This window comes from Onychomys torridus, chromosome 15, assembly GCF_903995425.1.
Source record: "Onychomys torridus chromosome 15, mOncTor1.1, whole genome shotgun sequence".
NCBI lineage: Eukaryota > Metazoa > Chordata > Mammalia > Rodentia > Cricetidae > Onychomys > Onychomys torridus.
This window is the reverse complement of record NC_050457.1, coordinates 439,820-462,536: the sequence shown is the minus strand read 5'-3', so window position 1 is coordinate 462,536 and position 22,717 is coordinate 439,820. Positions and strand designations below refer to the sequence as shown.

The following is a 22,717-nucleotide window of genomic DNA, read 5'->3' as shown; positions in this document are numbered from 1 at the left end:
GATATTATGTACTATAAATTAGCTGTGATTTGCTGCTCTAAGCTGTTCCCCCAATACTGAGATCAAAAGGAAGTGGCATCCTTGCACAAGAGGAAATACCATGGCTACTGTTAATTCAAAGTGTCTCCTCTCCTTCTAGCATCCAAACAAAGCAACAGATGACAGAGAGCTTCCAGAAGGAAAAATAAACCAAACATCCCTTCCTCAACACACATGCTCCTAACTGTACCATGTGGCTGTGGCCCAATCTGTCCTTAGAGGACCCCTGCTTGGAAACTGCCACCACAAAAGATCCTTCTATAGTAAGAACTAACATGAGGAAGGAACTGTTGTTTCTAAGCACAGAACAAAAGTAACCTAGAGGTCACTCTTTTATATGCTTGCTGAGAAATATTTTTTAAGGAAAATGCTTTCTTTTCTTCTAAATAATCTCAAGGATGAAGTCATTGCCACAGATTTCACTCCTGAGGCAGATCATTTTTCATCAGGAGCGAGATCTTTGTGCTTTCCAACACCCTGTCACCCATCATCAGACTCAAGAGCCAGAAAGGAAAAAGCAATTTGAACAGATAGACCAATACCTGGCTACTCCTGGCTTTGGGCTAATGATCCAGTGCACTGCACAACCTTATATTTTCACACTGTTATTTACTATGGAACAGAGGGAGAAGAATACATAATTCACATGAAAAGTTAAAGTCATGTATGTAGTGGGTAGCCATCCCAGCCTTGGCCTGGAAGTTCCAACCCCCATTGAGGTGGGGCTGAGGGAGGAAGCTGAAGACCCAGGATAGAGAGGTGAAGCCTCTCTTGGTTCCAGGACCCTGGACGCTGGAGGTAGACCAAGCAGAGTTATCCATAGAACACTGCCGGACTGCACCATCCCTTTCCCAGACCCTGTAACCTATCCCTTCATTTGTAAGTTACCCCACAAAATAAAACTCCCTTTTAACTACATGGAGTGGCCTTAATAATTTCACCAATATCTGGCTCCCAACATGGGGCACGAATGAATGACCCTGAGATTAAGAGTCTCATGCTCTAACTGCTGAGTTAGCCGGGCATGACTGTATCAGCTCTGCACGTAGCCCGCGAACCTGCTCACTGGTGATGGCTCGGCTGGCAGTGTTCTCTGGAGAACTCTGCTCGGTCTACCTCCAGCGTCCAGGTTCCCAGAACCAAGAGAGACCTCTCCTCTCAATCCTGGGTCTTCAGCTTCCTCCCTCAGCCCCACCTTGTGGGCATGACCACTACCGAAGCCTCAGTGGGGGTTGGAACTTCCAGGCCAAGGCTGGGATGGCTACCCACTACACATGTAGTTTTTAGAGAACTGCTTTTCTAAGCATGATCAATAGCATCTGCAATCCCAGCAGGAGGATGGTGGAGGCAGGAGGATCCATAAAACAAGATCATCCTTGGCTACACAGTGAGTTCAAGGCCAGCCTAGGCTACTGACCCTGTCTGAAAATAAAAACAACAACAACAAAGTTCTTTAAATGCATTTGGGAGAAAAACATTTCAGCTCTAATTTTTCATAGCATATTGATACTGAAGAAGCTATTCCACCTCTCCAAGCCTCCCTTTCATCAACTCTAAAATGTAGACGATGATAACAGTACACTTGAATTATATATAGTCAGTGTTCCACTCACACTACACACAGAAACTCATCTCTTTACAACTACCATTTCAAATGGGTTCTGTAGTTCCTGAATTTTATATGTCCACAGACTGAGGCCTAAGAGACACAGTGGCTTCTTTAAGACCACATAGCTTGAAAGCAGTAAGCCTGGATCCAAACTCCAAAAGCATGGTGCCAAAGTCTACATTGTCTACTGCAGGGGACATGTTCTGTAATGTACTGTATGATATTTGATTGATGTACAATAGATGTCTAGTACCTTAAACTGTTCTTCAAATTGGGACTTGACTACCAAAGGCAGGAGTGATGAAAAAGCACAGTTGGTTTAGGATCATAAGTTTTATATTTTTTGTTTGATGATGGTACTGGATGCTACTGGTTACCTTAAGAGCCTGATGGCAATTTTCCAAAATATGAAGGATCAGATAATTTCTTCACAAACTATGAAAAAGTGAATTCTTTTTTAAGTTGATTACATGATCTGTTCCTGCCTTCATTTTCTTTAAATTAGAACAGCATTTTGAAGATGGTAGTATTAAAAAAAATCAGAGTGATGCTTGAAAATCTACACTGGTGAGAGATACAGACATATCCATGTCACAAGATGTATTTATTTGGTTTCTAAAAAGAAATTCATAGCCAAATTCAAAGTTTAGCCATGTAGAGTCTAATGTGACTTTAGTGTAATGGCACGTTCTACAAATGACCACTTTGTGGTTATGTTTTTAAAACAAAATTAAGCTCAAAGTTTACTACACAACTGTGAAAGCCAGGAGTAAGGAGTGAGGAAGGAAACAATTTTTTTTCTCCCTGAATCCCAACAGATCTGTCCCCCACTGTTCTCCATTGGAACATGGATTCTCCAAGTGGACTCTCTTGCCTCCCCAGTGGCTTCAAATACAGTCACCCAGAGGAAGGTGGTCATGGCAGGTGAGTGAAGTCTTTTTTATCTATAGCCTATACACTTGGAAGTGGCTTCTTTCACAGATGTGGAGACAGAGCTCATGTCTAGGAGCTCTCTATGGCTATGGACTTCTCTTCTCTCTCTGCTCTTCTCTGACCTCCCTTTCTCCTTGCTGATTTGAGCCTAGAGGTGACAACCTCTGCTTATTCCAATTAGCCTCCTCTTTGTCAGTTCTAATTTATATGAATGGCCTCAATTACCTCAACTGTCCTCAATTACCCTACACTGAACAAGTCAACTAATAATTCTCCTTTTTTTTTTGGCATCAAAAGGTAGCATTGGCTACTTCATATAACAAGAATGTATTTTTTAAAAATCATTTAAAAACTATTCTTTGAACCTGGTATGGTGGTACAAGCTTTTTATCCTAGCACTTGGGAGGCAGAGGCAGGTGGATCTCTGTGAGTTTGAGGCCAGCCTTGTCTATAGAGTAAGTTCCAGGACAGCCAGGGTCATTACAAAGAGAAACCCTGTCTTGAAAAACAAAACAAAACAAAAACAAACAAACAAAAAAAAAACGTTTTTTACTTATAGGCAAAGAATTGAGAAGCAGGGAAAATCTGCCTAAATTTACCCATCCCTTCTGCTCTCTTAACAAGAATCCCATAGCTATCCCTCCTAAAACAAAACACAGAGTAAATTAGATCTCACTCAAGTGCTATTCAACATAGCCATTATTTTTCCTGCAAGGATGTACATGCTGTATTTAGGAATTCAGAGCCACTAATTTCTTCCAAGTCACACTCAAGTCCTACAACAATTTCTGTTAAGAACTCATTTTGCTTGTATTCTAGGAATTCAGAGCCACTAATTTCTTCCAAGTCACACTCAAGTCCTACAACAAATTCTGTTAAGAACTCATTTTTCCCTTGTGTTGGAGAAAGTCCCCTCCCCCCATTTTATAACAGAATACAAGCCTCCAATTAACATGCCAAACTATAGGAAAAGGGCACCTTACCTCCAACTTTGGAATTGTATGCAACTCCAACCCCACACTTGTGATTATTTGCTTGCATGGCAATTTCTCCTGCACATCTAGTTCCATGTCTAAAGAATAAAGGAGTAAAACTTATAAAACAGAAATAAAGATAAGAATTGTTGTTTTTCACATGAATTCATGGTATTAGATGTACTAACTTTTTTTTCAGCTTTCTTCCTCCCTATTGAAGTTAAATAAAATTTGTCAAGATGAATAATATAGGTAGTGGGGTCAAAACATGTGACTTCAAATTCTGGTTTCTGCCAATAACTAATAGTGTGATCTTGGGCCAGTAACATCCTCAAAAGACTGCCATGAAGACTACATGAGTTGTTTGTGAAGAACACTTTGAACATATATTAAGAACCCAGCCAGTATAGCTGTTGACACTATTGTGAGTGAACCAACACCCAGGGACAGTTTCACCGACAAATCTTCTGTTCCTTACATACTGGCAGTGAAATGGCTCCTTACTTTCTATTCTAGGAATAGCTTTGCATTAAGTATTCATGATGAAATAGTTGCTTACTTTCTATTTTAGGAATGGGCTTCCATTAAGTAGTCCTCAATCAACCGTAGTAAAGTATGATAGACTAGGGTCCCCCTTTTTAGCCCTTCTCTGTGCCTCTGACCATGCATCATACTATGATACCCAAAGATTTTGTTATCAAGAGGAGAATGCAGTTTTCTGGGGACACTACTGACTAACTGAGAAATGAGACATTCTTGTAACTTGGTTGAGACATGAACAAGATTGGCTTTTTAATCACCCAAAGAGTAATTGGTGATTCAGAATGTTTGGTGGAATATACCAAACCCTAGAGCATACTAACCTCTACCACTGAAGCATTAATTCTGAAATTCTGAAGAAAATAATAGTGCTTTCATCTGCAGCCTAACTCAGGAGGCCCATGACTGACAAGAATGCTAAGGTTAATCCATTTCCAGGGTTTATTCTATTGCAGAAACGGTGGCTATCATACAAAGCTGCTAATAACTTACAGGAGGCACTGACAGAGATGCTGGCATATAGGAATAGAGAAGGGTTACCTTTTAATAGTGACACTAACCAGCTACTTCTAGAAAGTACTGCACTGGCTGTAATAATTCATTTTATCACAGGATATAAAGTTCCTGAAGTTACAGAGCCAATAAAGACAGTTCTGCTTATTTTCTCTGAAGTTCCAAAGATGATTCCCTGGTCTCTTTTGACTAAATGATATTCCTGCTCCCTCATGCTAATAGTGGACAGGAATTGTAGGTCAGAGAAATGTCAATTTCTTTATAATGAGGCTTAACTGTTATCACAAATATCTGGTTTAGAATTTTGTTGTTGTTGTTGTTTGTTTGTTTGTTTTTCTTTTGTTTTGTTTGTAAGCTAGTATGATCCCATTTAATTAAGTAGGCTCTCAATGATTCCTTGAGATTCTTTCAATAATAGTTAGCTTCCCCAGCCAGCTTTTAAGCACAGAAGCTGATTTAGGGGAAGAAAATACTGTCCTTCCTTGTAAACCTTCAGTGTGAAGTAGTAGATAAGTCAGAAGCGTCTTGCTGCCACTCAGGACTCTACAGAGGATGAAGCTAAATGGGCAAGCAGCACTAACCATGGCTGGTATTCCAAGAACACATGCAACTTGCAGTCTCTTGCAACTTCTGAAGCTAGATCATCCACTAGTGATTTTTAAATTCCCATTTTACATTTTATCTTTGAGTTAGCATTATCTCACAGGCAGCTGAAGCTGTCCTGAAACTTTCTATAAAATGTGTACAAATCAGAACACATAAAACATACCTACAATAGCCTATGTTGGATCCCTTGCACAGTGACTCAACAAGATGAAATCTATGCCTGTCACTGAAGGTTTTACTTGATGTCAAGTTGAGGTATTCTCTCCCCCATTATATGGTGACTCCATTTAAATTTCTCTCCTATAGTATATACTTAAGGAAGCTTCTACAGTAATAGGTTTCCATAACATCTCTTTGGAAAACCAGATGGAAAGCCATTCTGCCTAGGGTAAGATGAAATATCAAAGTAGTTTAACTGGTAGTTTTCCTGGTGGCTAAGGATATTGAATATTGTTTGAGTGTTACTCAGTCATTTGTGTTGGTTGCTTTCCACAGCATGATGGCAAGGTCCTGTAATGGATGAAGACACCACTTATTTATGTCATCAAACACAGAGAAATCAAGCTGATGCACAGCTAGAAAATTCACCCCTTTACTGACTAGTATTCATGATGTTGATAGGTACTCTGCACATTACTAGAGGAGAAAAGTACTCATGCAGTTACAAACTCTGTGACCTATAACAGCAATCTGCCTATACTATGTACTGGTGCAATATTGGCACCCATCCACTGCAAGAAGAAGCTTATCAATGTGGGTTGAGTAATGCACTTAATATGCGTATAGCAATATGTCATTAGGAGTCATTTTATTGTCATGCTGCTTTAGTACTGGATTTTCTTCTAGGCCCATAAACTATCTAGTCTTAGGCTCTCAGCCACTTTAGCAATGTCAGTTATGGGTTCCATCTCATAGAATAGGCCTTAAATCTAATCAAAATGTGGTTGGTTACCCAAACAAACAACTTCTACTAACTTAGAACAATGGTAGTAACCGGTATTTTAAAAATTGATTACAGAATTTTCAAAAGGTAACGACTATTATTTTGCTTATAACATCCTGTGACACTAATATTTGACTGGAAACATAATTGGTAATTGAAATACTGAATACACCTTCATGCCAGCTTATCAGTAAGAGTTACCTGAAATTTTATGATTTATTGTTTGGTGATTCCTCTTTTGATTGGCAGAGGGCATTCATATGTGGCTCTGTGTGGTTCCTTATGTACTAATTCTGAAGATCAGTGATAAGGATTGTTCAGAGAGATAATGGTCATGAAATTGGGAACCAACAGGTCTCCAATTGCTGTACAGGGCTACTTATTTTCTAAACTTAAGGAATGTTATATCTGGCAATGTGCTAGAAAGTAACTTTTCACTTATTGTTCCTTCTAATTAATAACAGGGATACTATCTTTCTGCGTGATAGTCAATAGAGCTTTGAGAAATATTCTCATGTTATTTTCAAATACAAATTCTGAGTTGGCTGAGAAAATAAAAATATGTTTCTCTTTCTGCTCCTATCAAATGATGCCATTCTTATTATAGTGATTTCTTAAGGAAATGCAGTCTGTTTCAATTGCTACGTGAGAAACTTTGAACACTATCATTGTCCTTATCATTAAAATCATTTCAGTAAACAATTATTTATATCTTTATGTAGTAATACCCATGCCATATATATATATATATATATATATATATATATATATATTTTTCATAGTCTCCAAAACATTCACTTTCCAAAGGCATTGAGATCTAAATGTAAATATCCCCTCACTTTGTTGACTCAACTGTAAGTGGAAGAGCTAAGATTTTACCTAATCCTGTCTCTAAGCCTGCTGTTAACTACTGTACTGATGGCATGTTAACTCCATACCATGTGGAAGGCCTATGGTAGGCAATGCTTTAGAAATGCATGGTTTTCAGGATAAGCATAAACAACACTATATGGAACTTTGAAACTCACTATGAGGGCACCTCTTGGGGCAAGAAAGAAGGTTTACCACACTTTGGATGTGGAATGTTCCCCCAAAGGCCCATATGTCAAGGGCTTGGTCTCTACCTTGGCCCTATTGGTAGGTATTGGAACAAATAAGAGGTAAATTTTATGTAATTAGGGACATATCCTAAAACACTGATTGAGAGATGTTGGTCTCTTCCTCTCTGGTTGCTTCCTGTTGCTGTGAGGTGAGAAGCTATATTCCACCACAGTGATATACTATCTCACCTTAGGTCTAAAGAGCAGTGGAGACAACTGACTTTGGACTGAATCCTCTAAAACTGTAAGTCAAGATAAACCTTTTCTCTTTTCAAGTTGATTTAATTTTATTTGTTACAGTAACACAAATATTACTCATATAAGGTCTGGGTCCTTCTCATGACCAGAGAAATGGCAGAGTATCATCACACAAGTTATCACCCATATTGTATCATACAGCCAGACCCCAAGCTCTATACTGGATGGAGGTATACAGCCTTCTCTCACTAAGTCTCCCCAGACTCACAATTTGGCCACAGGCAGATTGCTCTTAGTCTAAACCAGGGGTGCAGTGAAAGATATTTTTACACCATTCTAATAAGGTAATGCCTGTTCTCAAGTATTTATTGCCCATTTTCTCAGGAACTTTCAGAAATATAGACATCAGGTACTTTATCACCCATTTAAGGAGATAAGAAGAAAAGCAGAAACATTGAGAATCAAGTGATTTCCCTAAGATTACTCCAACTCCTTGCTAGTAATTGCAAAGCTACAACTTCCAGCTAAGCTAACACCATATGGCAGTGTTCCAAAAAGAACTTGTATTCCTGTTGTTTCTGACTTCCTGACTGAGAAATATGTCTAAAGTTTGTCCATGAGCTCTGCTGTCATTCTTAAGTTATTCCCACTTTCCTTCCGGGAGACTTCACTAGCTTTTCCCTGTATTGTACTGGAACATCCTGGGCTAGTGGTTAGCTCCTTTACACAAACCTTCCCTTTTTCTCAAGGAACAAACAGACCCTTGGAAGCTGAGATCAAGTCTATATGATACAGCCTCTCTTTGTGGTGTGTTTTGTCCTTCTGGAGGTGGGACTGTCAGGGGTAGTCCTCGCTCAGTAGCCTAAAAACAGACTTTGTGTAGATTTATAGGATTCTCATTCAATCTTGAGTGGTCTGGAGGAAGTCCTCAGGCCTTTCCCTCAGATAGTAGTTGCTGATGGAGTTAGCAGTGCATGTCTGGGATCTCTACCTGAAGAGGAGGTATGGGAGTGGAAGTCAGGTGCAATACATGTGGATGGTACTCAGCTCAGAGGTGAGTGGAGTACTAGCGTGGGTCAAGTGCCCCTTCTTGGAGACTGAATGGTCCTTAGGGAGTGGGGATGGGTGTGGTTTGCTGCCTGAATCTGGTGTCTGCCTAGAGAAGGGACCAGGTATCCAAGTACAAGTAATGAGGATGAGTAGAGCTGGTTGGAATGAGTGGAGATGGAAGGGAGTCTAAGTTTCCTAGACAAGAATGGGGCAAACAAGAGCTCTCACAGGAAGTAAGGTTGAGGTGGAAAGGGATACCATGTGACTTGGTGTTCCTTACATGAAGGAAGTGTACCAGAAGGGTCACTAGAAGGCGGGCAGGACATGTGTTCCTTAGGCAGGTCAAAGAAAAATAACTTTAAATTAAAATTACTACCCAAGGCAGACAGGCCCCAGAGGAAAGAGAACTACTTCATATTTCATATAGAATGCTTCACACACCAAGAGCTGTCAAAATGATGCCTATCCTCACAGCAACAAGCCCCAATTTTGACCCCAATTTTATCTTTTAGTACAAGTCTTTTCTGGAGAAAATGTAAAGTTGGATTGTCTCGTTGAAGCCTATAAAAAAATACCAGTATGAAAAAAGGTGAGTGCTCACATGGACCTAGATAATTTAAAACTATAGGTCTCTAGAATAAAGTTTCTCTAGAGTTAGTAGAGGACTGTCAGTTTTTGGCTTCTGGATAATTCTTTGGCATCTAGCTGTAGAAAGACTGACTAGTTCTTAGCTTCCCTTATGCTGTGAGACTCCAAAGAGAAGCTCTTAGCCTAAGAGTCAAGGTTCTCCCTTTGTCTTCCCCTTGAAGGTTCCTAAACTGCTTCAACATCTTAGTTACTGAGCCAGACGTAGGAAGCAGATCTCAACTGAGCTCCTTTTATCTGCTGTCTGACCATGACCTTCTGGTGGAACTAGTTTAGAAAGCATGATTGTTACCACCACGGAAAGTTGTTGAGTGTTGGTATTTATCTGTGTATATTTCTTTATGCTTATTTTTTCATGATTAATATCAAGCATGAAGGGGAAAGGGAAGCATACAATTTACATTGATTACATTTCTAACATTCTTCCTAAGTTCTACAAATATTCAGTTACACTTGAGGGGCTAATTTCATAATATAAGTATGGCAATTTTATAATATTAGAAATTTAACTAAATATGCTTCTATTAACTAAACAGGAATATGAAAACAGGTTTTTGTTTCTACTTTAAAAACAGTGAAATATGGAGAATGTGTAGTAACATTTACTAAGACTTGAAAATGGACCAAATTTATAACATAAGTCTCCCAAAGAAGATAAAAGCGTTGTGCATAACTTTATTCTTCCAAAACACAAATTTACTCACTTGTTTTCATTTGTGGGATCATATCGGGGAAATGGATCATGATCATTATCATTAAAATCATAGCTAGCCTCTGGATCCTAGAGACAACAAAAATAGCAACATAGTGTCATAAAAGGAAGCACTTCTAGAACCTTTTCCATCCTGGCAGACAGCTCCAAAGAGTGAATTTTAGAGCTTCTAGCCTGACTGTGTATGTATTATACCCGCAAGCCAGCAGCAGTGGTGAGCAAGGCACCCAACACCCAGTGACTGTACCAAACTCATATTCCACAGATGCTTAAAAAGCTATAGAAGGCCAGTGTTCCATGGGTTAAGCTGTCTCATTCTTCAGAAACAAATAGTGAGGCCAAGAGAAGTTGAGTGACTTATTAAGGCCTCAAGCTAATTATTGATATGGCAACATGCATCCTTTCATAACCAAGATGCAAAGAGATGGTTGTGGGGTGGATTGATTTCTATGATGCTTTCCCTCAGCCTTCCTAGGCACAGTAAGAAGTAATGAAACTTAATTACTGAAAATTTACTTGAAACTCAAGCAAGCTTAACTTGCCTATTTTCTTTTCCAGTCTTACTGCTGCATTTAGACATCTCTAACTTGAATACTCTACTATTACTATTCTTACTAATACTACTACTACTATTCTACCTTTTAAAAATTCTTGATTTCTACTCTGGGCTATTTTTGAAATCTCTTCCCTACAGTCCCTGTCCTAGCTTTGAATTATGGCTGGGGAGTTTTAGATGAGTGAAAAGTAAAAGAAAATGAAAAAGGATAATTTGATAGATGAAATATTCAGCATCTTGTTCTAAAGGCAGTAGATCCATAATTGGAGTCCATGGTCTATTAGGAACTTAATTGACAATTATTTGTCTTCCCACTTCTAGTAAACTCTTCCCTTCTTGGCTTTGCATTTTTACTGTGGTACTCACCTTGATTTTGCAAAATGGGAATTGTATTCATGTAAGAAGGAACACTGACCCAGAAAGCATTTGAGAAAATGACCAATAAAATTATATCAAGCAGCAAGCTTGATCCTAAAGCTTTACTGCTCTACATGCAGAGTGGCTTATGGTGGTATTGTGTTCCTCAAAATATTGTGCACCCTAATAAATTTATCTGTGGTTAGAGAACAGACAGCCACTAGATACAGAACCAAAAATGATTGCTAGAAAGTGGGTCAGAGCAAGCTATAGCAGAAGCTGGGCGGTGGTGGTATATGCCTTTAATACCAGCACTTGGGAGGCAGAGCCAGGTGGATCTCTGTGTGTTCAAGGATACAGCCAGCATGGTGACACATGCCTTTAATACCAGGGAGTGGAGGCAGAAAGGAAAAGATTATATAAGGCGTGAAGACCAGAAACTAGAAGCATTTAGCTGGTTAAGCATTTGGCTGGTTAAGCTTTTAGACTTCTAGCAGCAGTTCAGCTGAGACCCATTCTGGATGAGGACTCAGAAGCTTCCAGCCTGAGGAAACAGGATCACCTGAGGAACTAGCAAGGTGAGATAGCTGTGGCCTGTTCTGCTTCTCCAATCTTCCAGCATTCACCCCAATAACTGGCCTCAGGTTTGATCTTATTAAGACATTTTAAGATTCCTGTTACAGTGGCTTGTGGTCTGAATGATTTTAACAATTCCATTGGTGTGAGTACCTCTCATTCCATTTCCTAACACAGGTTGTTAGACGTCATCTTTTATTTCACTGGACTCTTCTTATGCCTCCTGGTTCAGGTTGGTATCAGGGCCCCGAGACTGACACCCAGGCAACCCACCTTTCTTCAAGGAAAGAAAAACCCTGCATGTCTGTAGAGATGGCTCCCCAAGTGACAAACACAGAACAGCTCAGACTCACATAATTGGCATATATGTCTGTGTGGTTCCACTCCAAGCCATCATCCAGTACAGTAATAACAACTCCTTTGCCTGTAATGCCCTTTTGCCAAACTGGTATCACATGAAGATCCAGCTTGGGCAAAGCTGCAGTCATCCTGGTGTCTTGCTAGTGAAGAAAAAAAATAAAGAAACATTGGTGAAATTATGATTTTCTTACTTAATCAGGAACTTAAGGCCATTTTTTTTTTCTTTTTCCTTGGGTGACAAAGAGAAGGCAATTGGGTAAAATGAAAACACAAAGTTGAGAGTACAAATAACCCATTTATGTTACTCTTCTAGTTGTCCTAATGAAAAAAAAATCACAAGAGTTGAATTATCTTTGGCCTCTTAATTACACATATTCTTTTCCCAGTTATATTAACAAGCTCAAGCTTTCCTCATGCCTAGGCTTTATTTGGTGGTATGTGTTTTTATCTTGCCAAAGTTCTGAGTCTTCCTTGCTACACTGAGTTCTCATCATGTATGGTTATGGTAGAAATATTATCCTAAGAGAAAAATAAGCTCCTGGAAATCCTAAGGAGACTGTATCCTCACTAGAAATTGTTATCTAATAGCCCTTTTCTGTTTATATGTAATTTAAGGAATACTTTCTTTCCTTTTTGGGTAATTTTCCTGATATTTACAGTGTGTATGACGGTATAGAAGAGCTGGGAAACAAGGTAACACTGATATAAACACATTTCTAAGCATATGAAAACTGCAGTAAAAGAGTAGCAGGTACCTGGTAATAGAGTCAGCAAGCAATATGTAAGTAACCACAATAAAAAGCCCATGAATGGGCTATCCCCTTGGTGATGCTCCCTATTAAAATATAGTAATGGGGGAAGGTTCACCAGGTGATTGTGAGGCTGAATCACAAGAGTTGGAAATACATAACCTTTTCAATGGCCAACAGTAGAGAAGAAGGCCCCCATGTGAGTTTTAAGAGTAGTTATAGTGTATAGTCATTAAGAATATGGCCTCTCCAGTTGTCCAGAGGGGTGCCTGGACTGGTCTACTCTGGTAACCAGCCTAGCAAATAACCTAGCTGTCATCACAGAGCCTTTGTCCAGTGACAGAGATCCACGGCCCGGCACCAGGCTGAGCTTCAGGAATCCAACTGATGAGAGAGAGGAGAGATACTGCAGGCAGGGGACATTGAGATCATGATGGGAGACGTGCAGAGATGACCGGCCACACTAGTGGAAGCCCATGAACTGTGGACTGGTGGCTGTGGAGCCCCCATGGGACTGGACTAGACCCTCTGGACGCAGAAGACGGTTGTTTGGCTCAAACTGTTTGGGGGCACCCAGGCAGAGGGATTGGGATCTGTCCCTGGTCTGTGGTCAGGCTTCTGGAATCCGCTGCCTGTGTTGTGACACCTTGCACAGCCTTGGTGCAGTGGGAAGGGGCTTGGACCTGCCTAGGCTCAGTGTGCCAGGCTCTGCTGACTCCCCATTGGAGACCTCGATTTGGGGGATGTGGGAATGTGGGTTGGCTTGGGAAAGAGGGCTGGGGGTTGGGAGGAGGGGGTGTCTGTGGATAGCATGTGGAGTGAGTACAAAATTTCTAAAAAAAAAAAGAAAAAAAAGAAAAGAAAAGAATATGGCCTTTCAAGATTTCCAGTGGAGGGACTGGTACAACAACCCAGCCACATAACCTCTGACCTACAATTTTTCATGCCTATAAGATATACTCGGGTACAGGTGGCCCAGAAATGTGGGAGTGGCCAACCAATGACTGTTTCAGCCTGAGATCAATGCTGTGAGAGTGAGCCCACCCCTGACACTGCCTGGAGTGCCAGGACCTAGAGCCTGAATAGCCCAGAGACCTAGGATAGACCCAAACACGACTGGAAAAAAGAGTCAATGTAGTGATGCCTAATGATACTCTGCTGTATTCACAGACTGGTGCCTAGCTCAGTTGTCATCAGAGAGGCTTCATTCAGCAATGGGTGGAAACAGGTGCAAAAGCCCACAGCCAAACATTAGGGAGAGCTCAGGGAATCCTGCAAGAGGTGAGGTAGAAAGGATTGTAGGAGCCAGAGGGGTCAAGGACACCCACAAGAAAATCCACAGAATCAACTAACCTGGGCTCATAGGAACTCACAGAGACTGAACAGACAACCAGGAAGCCTGCATGGGACTGACTTAGGCCTTCTACATATAAATTACAGTTGTATAGCTTGGTCTTCTTGTGGGGCTCCTAACAATGGGAACAAGGATTATCTCAGACTATTTTGCTGGCATTTGGGACCCTATTCCTCATACTGGGTTGCCTTGTGCAGCCTTAATATGAGGGGAGATGCTTAGTCTTACTACAACTTGGTATGCCATGTTTTGTTAAATTCCATGGGATGCCTGCCCATTTCTGAATAGAAACAGAGGAGGATTGGATGTGGGGCTGGTTACAAAGGAGAGGTGGGGATGGGACTGGGAGGAGAGGGAGGAGGGGAAACTGTGGTAGGGATGTAATATATGAGAGAATTTTTTTTAAAAAAGGAATATGGCCTGTGGGACCATAAATGTAAATTTATTTACATCTAAATTTATGGTCCTGCCACTAGTGGCCATGCAATTTAAATAAATTATTCAACTTGGCAATTCCTCTGTTTTCTCATCAGTGAAATGGTTATAATTAGTAATTCTATCTTAAGCTAGTTCTGAGATAAAATGAGTTACTAATATCAAACACTTATAATAGAACTTAGATTTCCTTAAAATAGTCATTATACAACAGGTGTTGGTGGACATGTCTTCTACTGGAATCAGAAGTATCACTTAATTTAAAAGAATGGCATGGCCAGGCAGTGGTGGTGCACGCTTTTAATTCCAGCACTCAGGAGGCAGAGCCAGGAGGATCTCTGTGAGTTCGAGGCCAGCCTGGGCTACCAAGTGAGTTCCAGGAAAGGTGCAAAGCTACACAGAGAAACCCTGTCTCGAAAAACCAGAAAAAAAAAAAAAAAGAATGGCAAGAGAAACTAATGGCCTTCCCTATGTAATATAGGAACAAAAACCTCAGTCTGTAATTGGAAAATTATCTTTTATGCTATTTCCAGCAACAAATTTTCTCTATTAGCAGCATGTGTCTCTACTATAAAGGCTTAACATCACAACAAAGACAATACATTTAAGCCAAGCAGCAGGATGTCCATACACCAATAAAGGCTTGGTAAACATCTTATAGAAACAATAATTTACAAGGCAAGGTATTTGTAAATAAACTTTCCTAGCATTCCTTCCTTTTGCCTCACTCAGAGATTCTATCTAAAGCACATCTAAGAACTGTCAGTTTGGACAGCATATTATGTTGTGTATGGTCTATGCGTGATTTAGAGGATTCTAGAGAGTAAATTCCACCACAGTGATCTTATCATTCTTTCCTGCCAGGACATGATTCTTCTGAATTACACCATTTACACTTAAGAAGTGTCTACAAAGACAAGAAGCATCAACAATTGGATTTGTTTTAGACACTCAGCAAAACAAAAGGTCCGTGTCAGGAATGTTCTATCAATCCTGCATTCTAAAAGCATTGTCTTCTCCCAAATTTTGTATTAAATACTGTGATGGGTTTTCTTGGTTGTCATCTTGACTATATTTGAAATTAATCAAACCCCAAATGGTGGGCACACCTATGACTGGCTTTTTCTTAATTAAGTCATTTGAAGTGGGAAACCCACTTCTAATCCAGATCTTTGGAGGTGGGAAGATCCACCTTTAATCCAGATCACACCTTCTGCTTTCACCCTATATAAAGGACATGGAAGAATGGAAGAAGGAAGCTGGCTCTCTCTTTGCCTGCTTGCTCTTGCTAGCAAGTCCATTTCTTCCCTGGCATTAAAGATTCCAGCACATACAGAAGACCAGATGAGACATCTAACATCATGGACTGAGCAGATGCTGGATTCTTGGACCTTCTGTTGCTATACAACCATTTTTGGACAATCTGGACCACAGCCCATAAGTCATTCTAATAAATCCCTTTCTATATATCTATATTTAGATGTATAGATAGATGATAGACAAATAATTTATTTTGTAAGTTTTTTTTCCTTTAGAAACCTCAACTAATACACATAAAAACATATACAGACAGATCTACTATGTAGATGATGTAGCAGTATAAGAACCTAGATCCTACACAGTTCTTTCAGTACTTACCAAGTACCACTGCTGATTCCACATTGGATCATTGAAGAGGTTCAATGCTAAGTCTTTTTGAACTGAACGTTTGCTTCTCTCTTTTTGATACTGTTGTTCAGCCCATATCACCTACAAATATTTTATAGTAAGAAATCAAAATCAAGCTTCCACCTGGATATAATCATCCAAGACCCTCCCACCAAAACTTACATAGCTCAGTGATGTTTTTGCCTGACCACAGCTCAAACTCCCAGCCCAGAGAGAAGAAAAGATTGCCCACTGAGGAGGCAAGGGTTCCCGGCATTACTGTAAGGAGTACTCTTAGGGGAGGAGAAGCAGTAAGCAAAGGACTGAGTCCTTCAGATTATTTATACTATGTTTACAGTAGGAATAGAAGTGCAGGCTGCTGCCATCAGAAACCAGGCCACAATATACATGTCCACACTGGAGTTCCAGGGCTCTGAGACTGAAAATTTGCCCATTTTCACAGAAAGAGTCAACATCCGTGGGTCCTCAGGGACTGTTATTATAACACTCTTGCTGCTTCTATCTCTCTTCACATCCCAAGATAAAGATTGCAAGTATTTGCAAGAGCAGTGCTGTGTGTGTGCAAATTTGAAAGTTTGGCTCCTTTGTGTTTCTAGCTCTTGCCTAGGAGTATGTAATATGAGAAACAGATTCAAGATCTGAGGTGATCAATGAGCATTACTGGCCAGGCACACGTGTCATTAATTCTGCCTCATGCATTATGCAAACAGATCTGACAGTATAAAATTATCTGGCTCACATCTCTAGCATAATCTTATTATATCTGAGGCCCTGAGAGAATTCAGGGCTGTCTTGTAGGTATTATTATTATGAGATAATACTATATACTTGTTTTGATGGGAAACATGACTATTTTCTGTTCCAAACATAGCTTTTCTGTTGTGCATGTAGTAACATTTCACTGTGAGGAGGGATATGTTTAAAATGAGAATTTCCACAGGTGAAATCCAAAAAGAAAAACTGAAAAATAATTTCCAGCTGAAGGCCAAAGACATCTACTAGGAATGTCTTGAATTTTCAATTAGAAAGTATATTGCAAGCCTATTAGAAACACTGGGAGGGACTGGAGAGCCAGAAATTAGTCACTATAATTTATTTTAAAGTGCTTGTATTTTCAAATCCAATCATTTTGTCTTAAAATACCACACTACTTAGAATACACTACCTGTTATCTAGCTTGGTCTTTGGAAGCTGGGTGCTAGGAGAAACATGGAAATCTCTGTGGGAGGGGACCACTTAAAATTGAGAATTTCATTAGTCTGTAAAAATAGGCATCATGATATATTTCATGGGGTTTATTTGAAAGAATATTTTCCCAATTAAAGTAGAGCAGCCAAGTGAAAACCAAGAGCAATTTTTAAGACTAGCATATGAGAAGAACTTCTTTGCCATCTGATCAGATAAACATCCAATTGTAGCAAACCATGCTATGATTAATGTCATAAACTAGAATTGCATTTTAATCTCTAGAAGAGCAGACTAATGGAATAGAGAATATTGGCAGTGCCTTCTTACTACGTGTATAATAGGTATCATGTACTTCACTGTAAATAACACTTTGGATCTTCGAAGATACTAAATACCATCTTGTCCACTGCAATCTCCTATGACTCCAGGGTATTTCCTCAACTAAAATTATCCTGAGGTTAAGTTTTCATGGGATTAATTCGTTTTTAATGAACTTTCATTAATGAGTAATTATTAACCTTTTGTTATCAGAATTGGGATTTCCCTAAAAATTATTGAGATAGTTGAAAGGGAGAACTAAACAATCTGTTGGGGAAGCATAAGAAAAGATCTCACTAGGCAAGAAAACTTTTTAAACAAGGTTGCTGGCATCCAATTTGGTTTACCACATCTAGACATACATTGACACAAAGAATGAGCTGTAGTATTGTGGCCCTTGGTCCTGATAAAGCAGCATTAATGTGGGACATTCTACTGCTTTTGAGCCCTGCAGCCCAAGACCCAAAAATTGTTTCTCCTCATAATTTGTTTTATTTTAAGGAAATCAGTTAAGGAGAAAACCAAACCACAATGTAATTCATAGGATTCCTGTATATTCCTTCTTTCAACTGGTATATCACTATCACCTTTCTGTCACTTAGCTTCTCCTCCCTCCCCAAGTTGAGACAATACTCTGTTTCTCACAGTAACTCTCAGGGTGTCTAAGAAACATTAGTCCTGTATACAGACATCAGGCCACCAGCATGCATTTCCCTAGGAACACCAGGGTCAGAAGAGAAGGCAACATTGTGCATATGTATTTCAGCACCCTTAATGTATTCATTCAGTCTTTTGTTAACGTAACTTCTGACCTCAAAAAATAGATCCACAAACGAATAGATCTAATTAAATATGCATTCAAATTGTCCTCACTGTTTATATATATTGGTCCTAGATATTCCTTGCTATTGCCAAATGTTCATGACTTGGTATACAAACAAGGTTGGAAAGAGCTGAGACAGTTTGGGACAAAGAATATAACATGCTTAGAAACACTTACCTCATAAAGAAATAGATTAGAAGCTTTCTCAAAAACACTAATCCATTTTAACAGTGCAACTGGTAAAACACTTTTCAGTTATACTGAAGTGTTATTAAAAGACAGGTCTACACATTTCTTTGGTACCATTGGGTTCATATTAAAATTGTCTTTACATTTTCTGAGTTCAAGAATTTCAAGAAGGAACATTTCATATTTGTCACATATCATATAAAAGGCTGTTGACTGACTACGGTATCAATTATTTCATTAAATTTTCCCCTTGGTTTTCAGCACTCAAAACTTAACTCTAGCTGCATAAATACATATCACATATAACTAAGCTATGTATAAAATTAATGTTTGTTAGCTTAATCCAATCCAAACATATTATGAGCAATTGTAATTCTACAGAAAAAAATAATAAGCAATATAGACAAGCAATCATGATCACAAGACTAAAAGATCAAATGTAAAATGCTTTTGCTCCTGTTGGGAGTTCTCTAGGAAGCAATTAGTCAGACTGTTAGTTTTAGGACAAATGTACACTTACACGATCATCATCAGATAACCTCTTAGTGATATGAAGAGCACTTCTTCGAGACCTTCGAGGATGGTTTTTATGTTTGAATAAGTAGTGATTTTCAAGTGATCCAATCTATTAAAAAAATCAAAATAACAATCCACTTTCTTCAGAATGTATATACAGACTAGTTCAAAAATCAACTAACAGAGTTAAGTGGCTTTTAGTAATAAAAATATTTTTTATTAAACCCACTGAAGTTAACTTTTTCTTCACGAGGAAAGCACAGAAGTATTGAGATGACCCTCAGTACTCAAGAATAGGGATGCTTCTGTTTCACATAGCAATAAGATGCTTTTTATTTTAGAGGAGTAACTTGGTATTTTCTTGATGAAACAAAATGTGTATATAGATATTTCTCAAAATATGTCCATTTAAACAAATATAAACTATCAGAAAACAATATTTGTGGAACACAAGAAAATTCCTTAGGATTTATTAGTGACTACTGCCACATTCAGTTAAAACAAAATATTGTAGGTATAAAGAATCAATTGTGATAAATGTTACCAGCCATCATTGGTGGTTCAGTTTTTCATTAGTTCAGTGCTTTCAGGAAGTGTACTGCATTTAAGACATGTGCCCCACCTCAGGATATTTGTACTTCTTTGGTAGCTATCAATACCCTCTGGATCATTTAGAACTATGCTTAACATTCTTTGAGCTAATGTCCTTTTACATTAACCAATACAAAATGTGAATTGACTAAGTCCTTTAGATGCCTGATTTCTAAAAGAAATTAAGAGACAAACAATTGTGTTGTTTCAAAAGAAGTATGTTCTTTACATTGGTGGTTCGTATTACCCAGAGAATTGCTTTTAGTAAAATGCTGAGGCTTAGCTGCAAAACAGAGCCTTAGGCAGTGAATCTACTGCAAGCGGTGGATGGAATTGGGAAGAGATATCAAAAGCCGTAAGAAAAGGCCAGGGTTGCTCAGTGCTGTTTCTATTGTCCATTGCTATGCTCCTTGTTTCTACTCTATTCCTAGCTTTGTCACGAGGCTGCAATGTTAGGATATTTGTCTTAAATTAGTATGGTTTTAGAAATGCTGAACAAAATGGGATGTAAGCAGAACCAGGAAAGCAAATTATTATTTTCTGAAATTTTGTTACTGATTATGGCATTTTAACTTAAAATGAGTAGGAGGAAGCTAGTTTATTTTGAAAAATTATTTTCATACAGAGTGGTCTAGGTTTGAATATATGTCTGAGGCTAACATGTGAGGGAGGGAAAAAGAGAGTTTTATGTGTTTTCTTTCCCAATCGAAAACATCAAGCAGCCAACTAAATACTACCTCCACCTCCCCAGGACAAACAAATTTCCACTGTGCTTATAGTACCCACCAGAATAATCCCTTCTGATACTCTCTTTTGGTCCCCAAATGCTCAAGAATTGCACACAATAAACAAACTTATTCTGAAGTTATTGTGTCTGTTTCCCTGCTGTTTTTCATGCTGTAGTGCTTCTCCAGTCTCACGTGTTCTCCAGGCAGTCTCTGACTCTTATTCTCAACCCTGCATAGTAGATTTTTTCAGTAGCTTTCTTACCTGCCTCCCAAATACTTTTACTTTTTCTCCCTTCTATCAAAAAAACAAAAACCAAAAAAACAAAGAACAAAAACAAACAAACAAACAAACCGGTGCCTTAAACCACCTACTGCAACTTCTCTTACACAAATTACATTCAGGTGCCATTATTTATTTCTAATCCCACTGTCCTCTAGATCTGAGTTCCACTGAGAGCATGTCTTTTCCCCCTTTTTAGAGGACTGTTCAAAAAGGCACAGGGAATTTACTGAGTTTCATGCTGGGTCTCTCAAAGACCATTTGCCTCACAAAGTTAGAGAGAGAAAGAAGCCTCTGTCTAGAGAAGGCGTATTTCCTAGTGGATTTGATGCATGGAATCGACACCGCCCACGCCGATTACTCATCTGTGACTTCAGAGTCTCAATCACCACCTCCGGAATAGAAAACGCGCCAAAATGTTTTACAACTCCCTCCTCCCCCGCTTAACTGTGGACTATTTCCCTGGCAAGGGTCGAGGGTTTGACTCTACTTCAAGGAAAAAGAACGATCAGATTAGATATTACACCCTCTGGATTCCCCTTTGGGATCCCTCTGCCAAGCAGGCTCGCACATAAGGCTTCTGAGCACCCTTCCCTGCCTGTCTGTCAATTCAGCACGCATTTGGACAGACATCAGTTTATCTCATAATCTGACACCCCTAGGAAATGATTTTGCACTTGGCCGAGGAACAAGACAGAAAGAGATCTTTTCCCCAGTCGTTTCTGCAGCTAGACCCTGGCGATGCAAAGTTAGGAAGCTCGGACTTCCCAAGTTCTTGATAAAACCTTAAACTCCCCTATAAGGGATGCTCGGACGTCTTTCTTTACCTTGTCCCCTTTCAGCTTCCCCCACAACCCTGCACCACCGACACCAACCCCAAACCCGGAGTCACTAGTCCCAGCAGTTGGCGCTCTGTTCGAGCTCTGGGCGCGCCCCTACACGCGGGCATCTCCTAGCCTGCTTGGCCCCTGGCTTCAGGGCTGGGAGCGGGTGCTGCCATATTGAAAAGAAGGAAAGCACCGGCTCTGGACGCAGGCCGCCAGCGTCCGGGGGTGGGGGTGGGGGAGAACCGAGCGCACTGGCTCTCCCACGGAAAGTGAGAGCCTGTGTACACCTCAAGTTCCCCGAACAAACGTTTGGGGTTTTATTTTCCAAACCTCGTGGGTGCGAATTTCAAGTCTAGAGCGGACAACAGAGAGATCAGGGTCTGCTAAGCCGCCGCAGCTTCCTTTTGCTTGGCGGCGCCCAGCCCAAACAATAAATAATGCAAGCGTTTTCCCTCTGAAAGCGCGCAGGGGGTGCAGGGGCAAAGGGGATGCTCCTAGCTGTTTGCGACACTGAGAGCAGGGTAGTGCAATCTGCGGATCCCACTCAGGAGACTGCTCCAGCCCCACCAGTGTCCTCAAGCTCCACAAAGTTTCTCGAAAGTGGAAACTCTTACCTGACCCAAGAGGTCATAGCCCAGCTCCTCGGCGATGGCAGAGGCAGCCTCCGGCCCTCCGGGGATCTCCGCTGCCCATTCATTGACAAATTGCCTCTTGGCTTTTACACTGTTGAGAGCACACCAAGCACAAAAGAGGGCGAAAGCAGTACACTGCAAAGACCATCCTCTTTGCTCCATAGCTCACTCCCTTGCTCTCACACAAGCAAGAAAAGAGAAAAGAAGCGAAACAAGAGAAAGACCAGCTAGACCCGACCTTTCCACCCTACCGCTCTGAACCACACCAGGCTCGGGGTTGCTCGGCTAGAGCTAGGAGACGCGCTGGGAGAGGCTGGGCGGCGGCGAGGGAGCGCTCACTGAAGCGCTTCAGTCTGCCGGCTGAGTGGAGACCCAGCCTTCCCAGCCAGAATAGAAATGAGTGTTTACACGTCAAATCTACGAAAGCCATCTCTTGACGTCAGATCTACCTGGACTGAGAACTGGATGGTATCCCCGCGGGGTGGAGAAACGACTAAAATAAGCAGGGAAGGATTAAGAAAAGGAAAGGACTGTTTAGTGGAATCCGTCAATTCTGCTGTCTGCCCATAAATACTGTAGCTACGAAAAACATCTCCGTTCTTCAAAGAGAAGCGCTCCATTTGAATACAACTACCAAGATGGCAAGGCAGGAAGCGCACCCTCCCTCATCTGTTTTCTCTGTGTTACTTTATTGTCTCCCATGTGCCT

General features: G+C 40.2%; 1 protein-coding gene across 1 annotated transcript in view; it reads right to left on the bottom strand.

The window, feature by feature from the left end:
- Pcsk1 (proprotein convertase subtilisin/kexin type 1) overlaps positions 1 to 22,430 on the bottom strand; it is a 46,494-nt gene extending 24,064 nt beyond the window's left edge. The window contains exons 1-6 of the mRNA XM_036207118.1: positions 21,992 to 22,430; positions 18,956 to 19,060; positions 15,888 to 15,998; positions 11,705 to 11,851; positions 9,855 to 9,931; positions 3,565 to 3,653 (exon numbers count right to left, since the gene is read on the bottom strand). Coding sequence (XP_036063011.1) covers positions 3,565 to 3,653; positions 9,855 to 9,931; positions 11,705 to 11,851; positions 15,888 to 15,998; positions 18,956 to 19,060; positions 21,992 to 22,171 — 709 coding nt within the window. The 5' untranslated portion in view covers positions 22,172 to 22,430. The remainder of the gene's footprint in view (positions 1 to 3,564; positions 3,654 to 9,854; positions 9,932 to 11,704; positions 11,852 to 15,887; positions 15,999 to 18,955; positions 19,061 to 21,991) is intronic.
- Between the last annotated feature and the right edge of the window lie 287 nt (positions 22,431 to 22,717).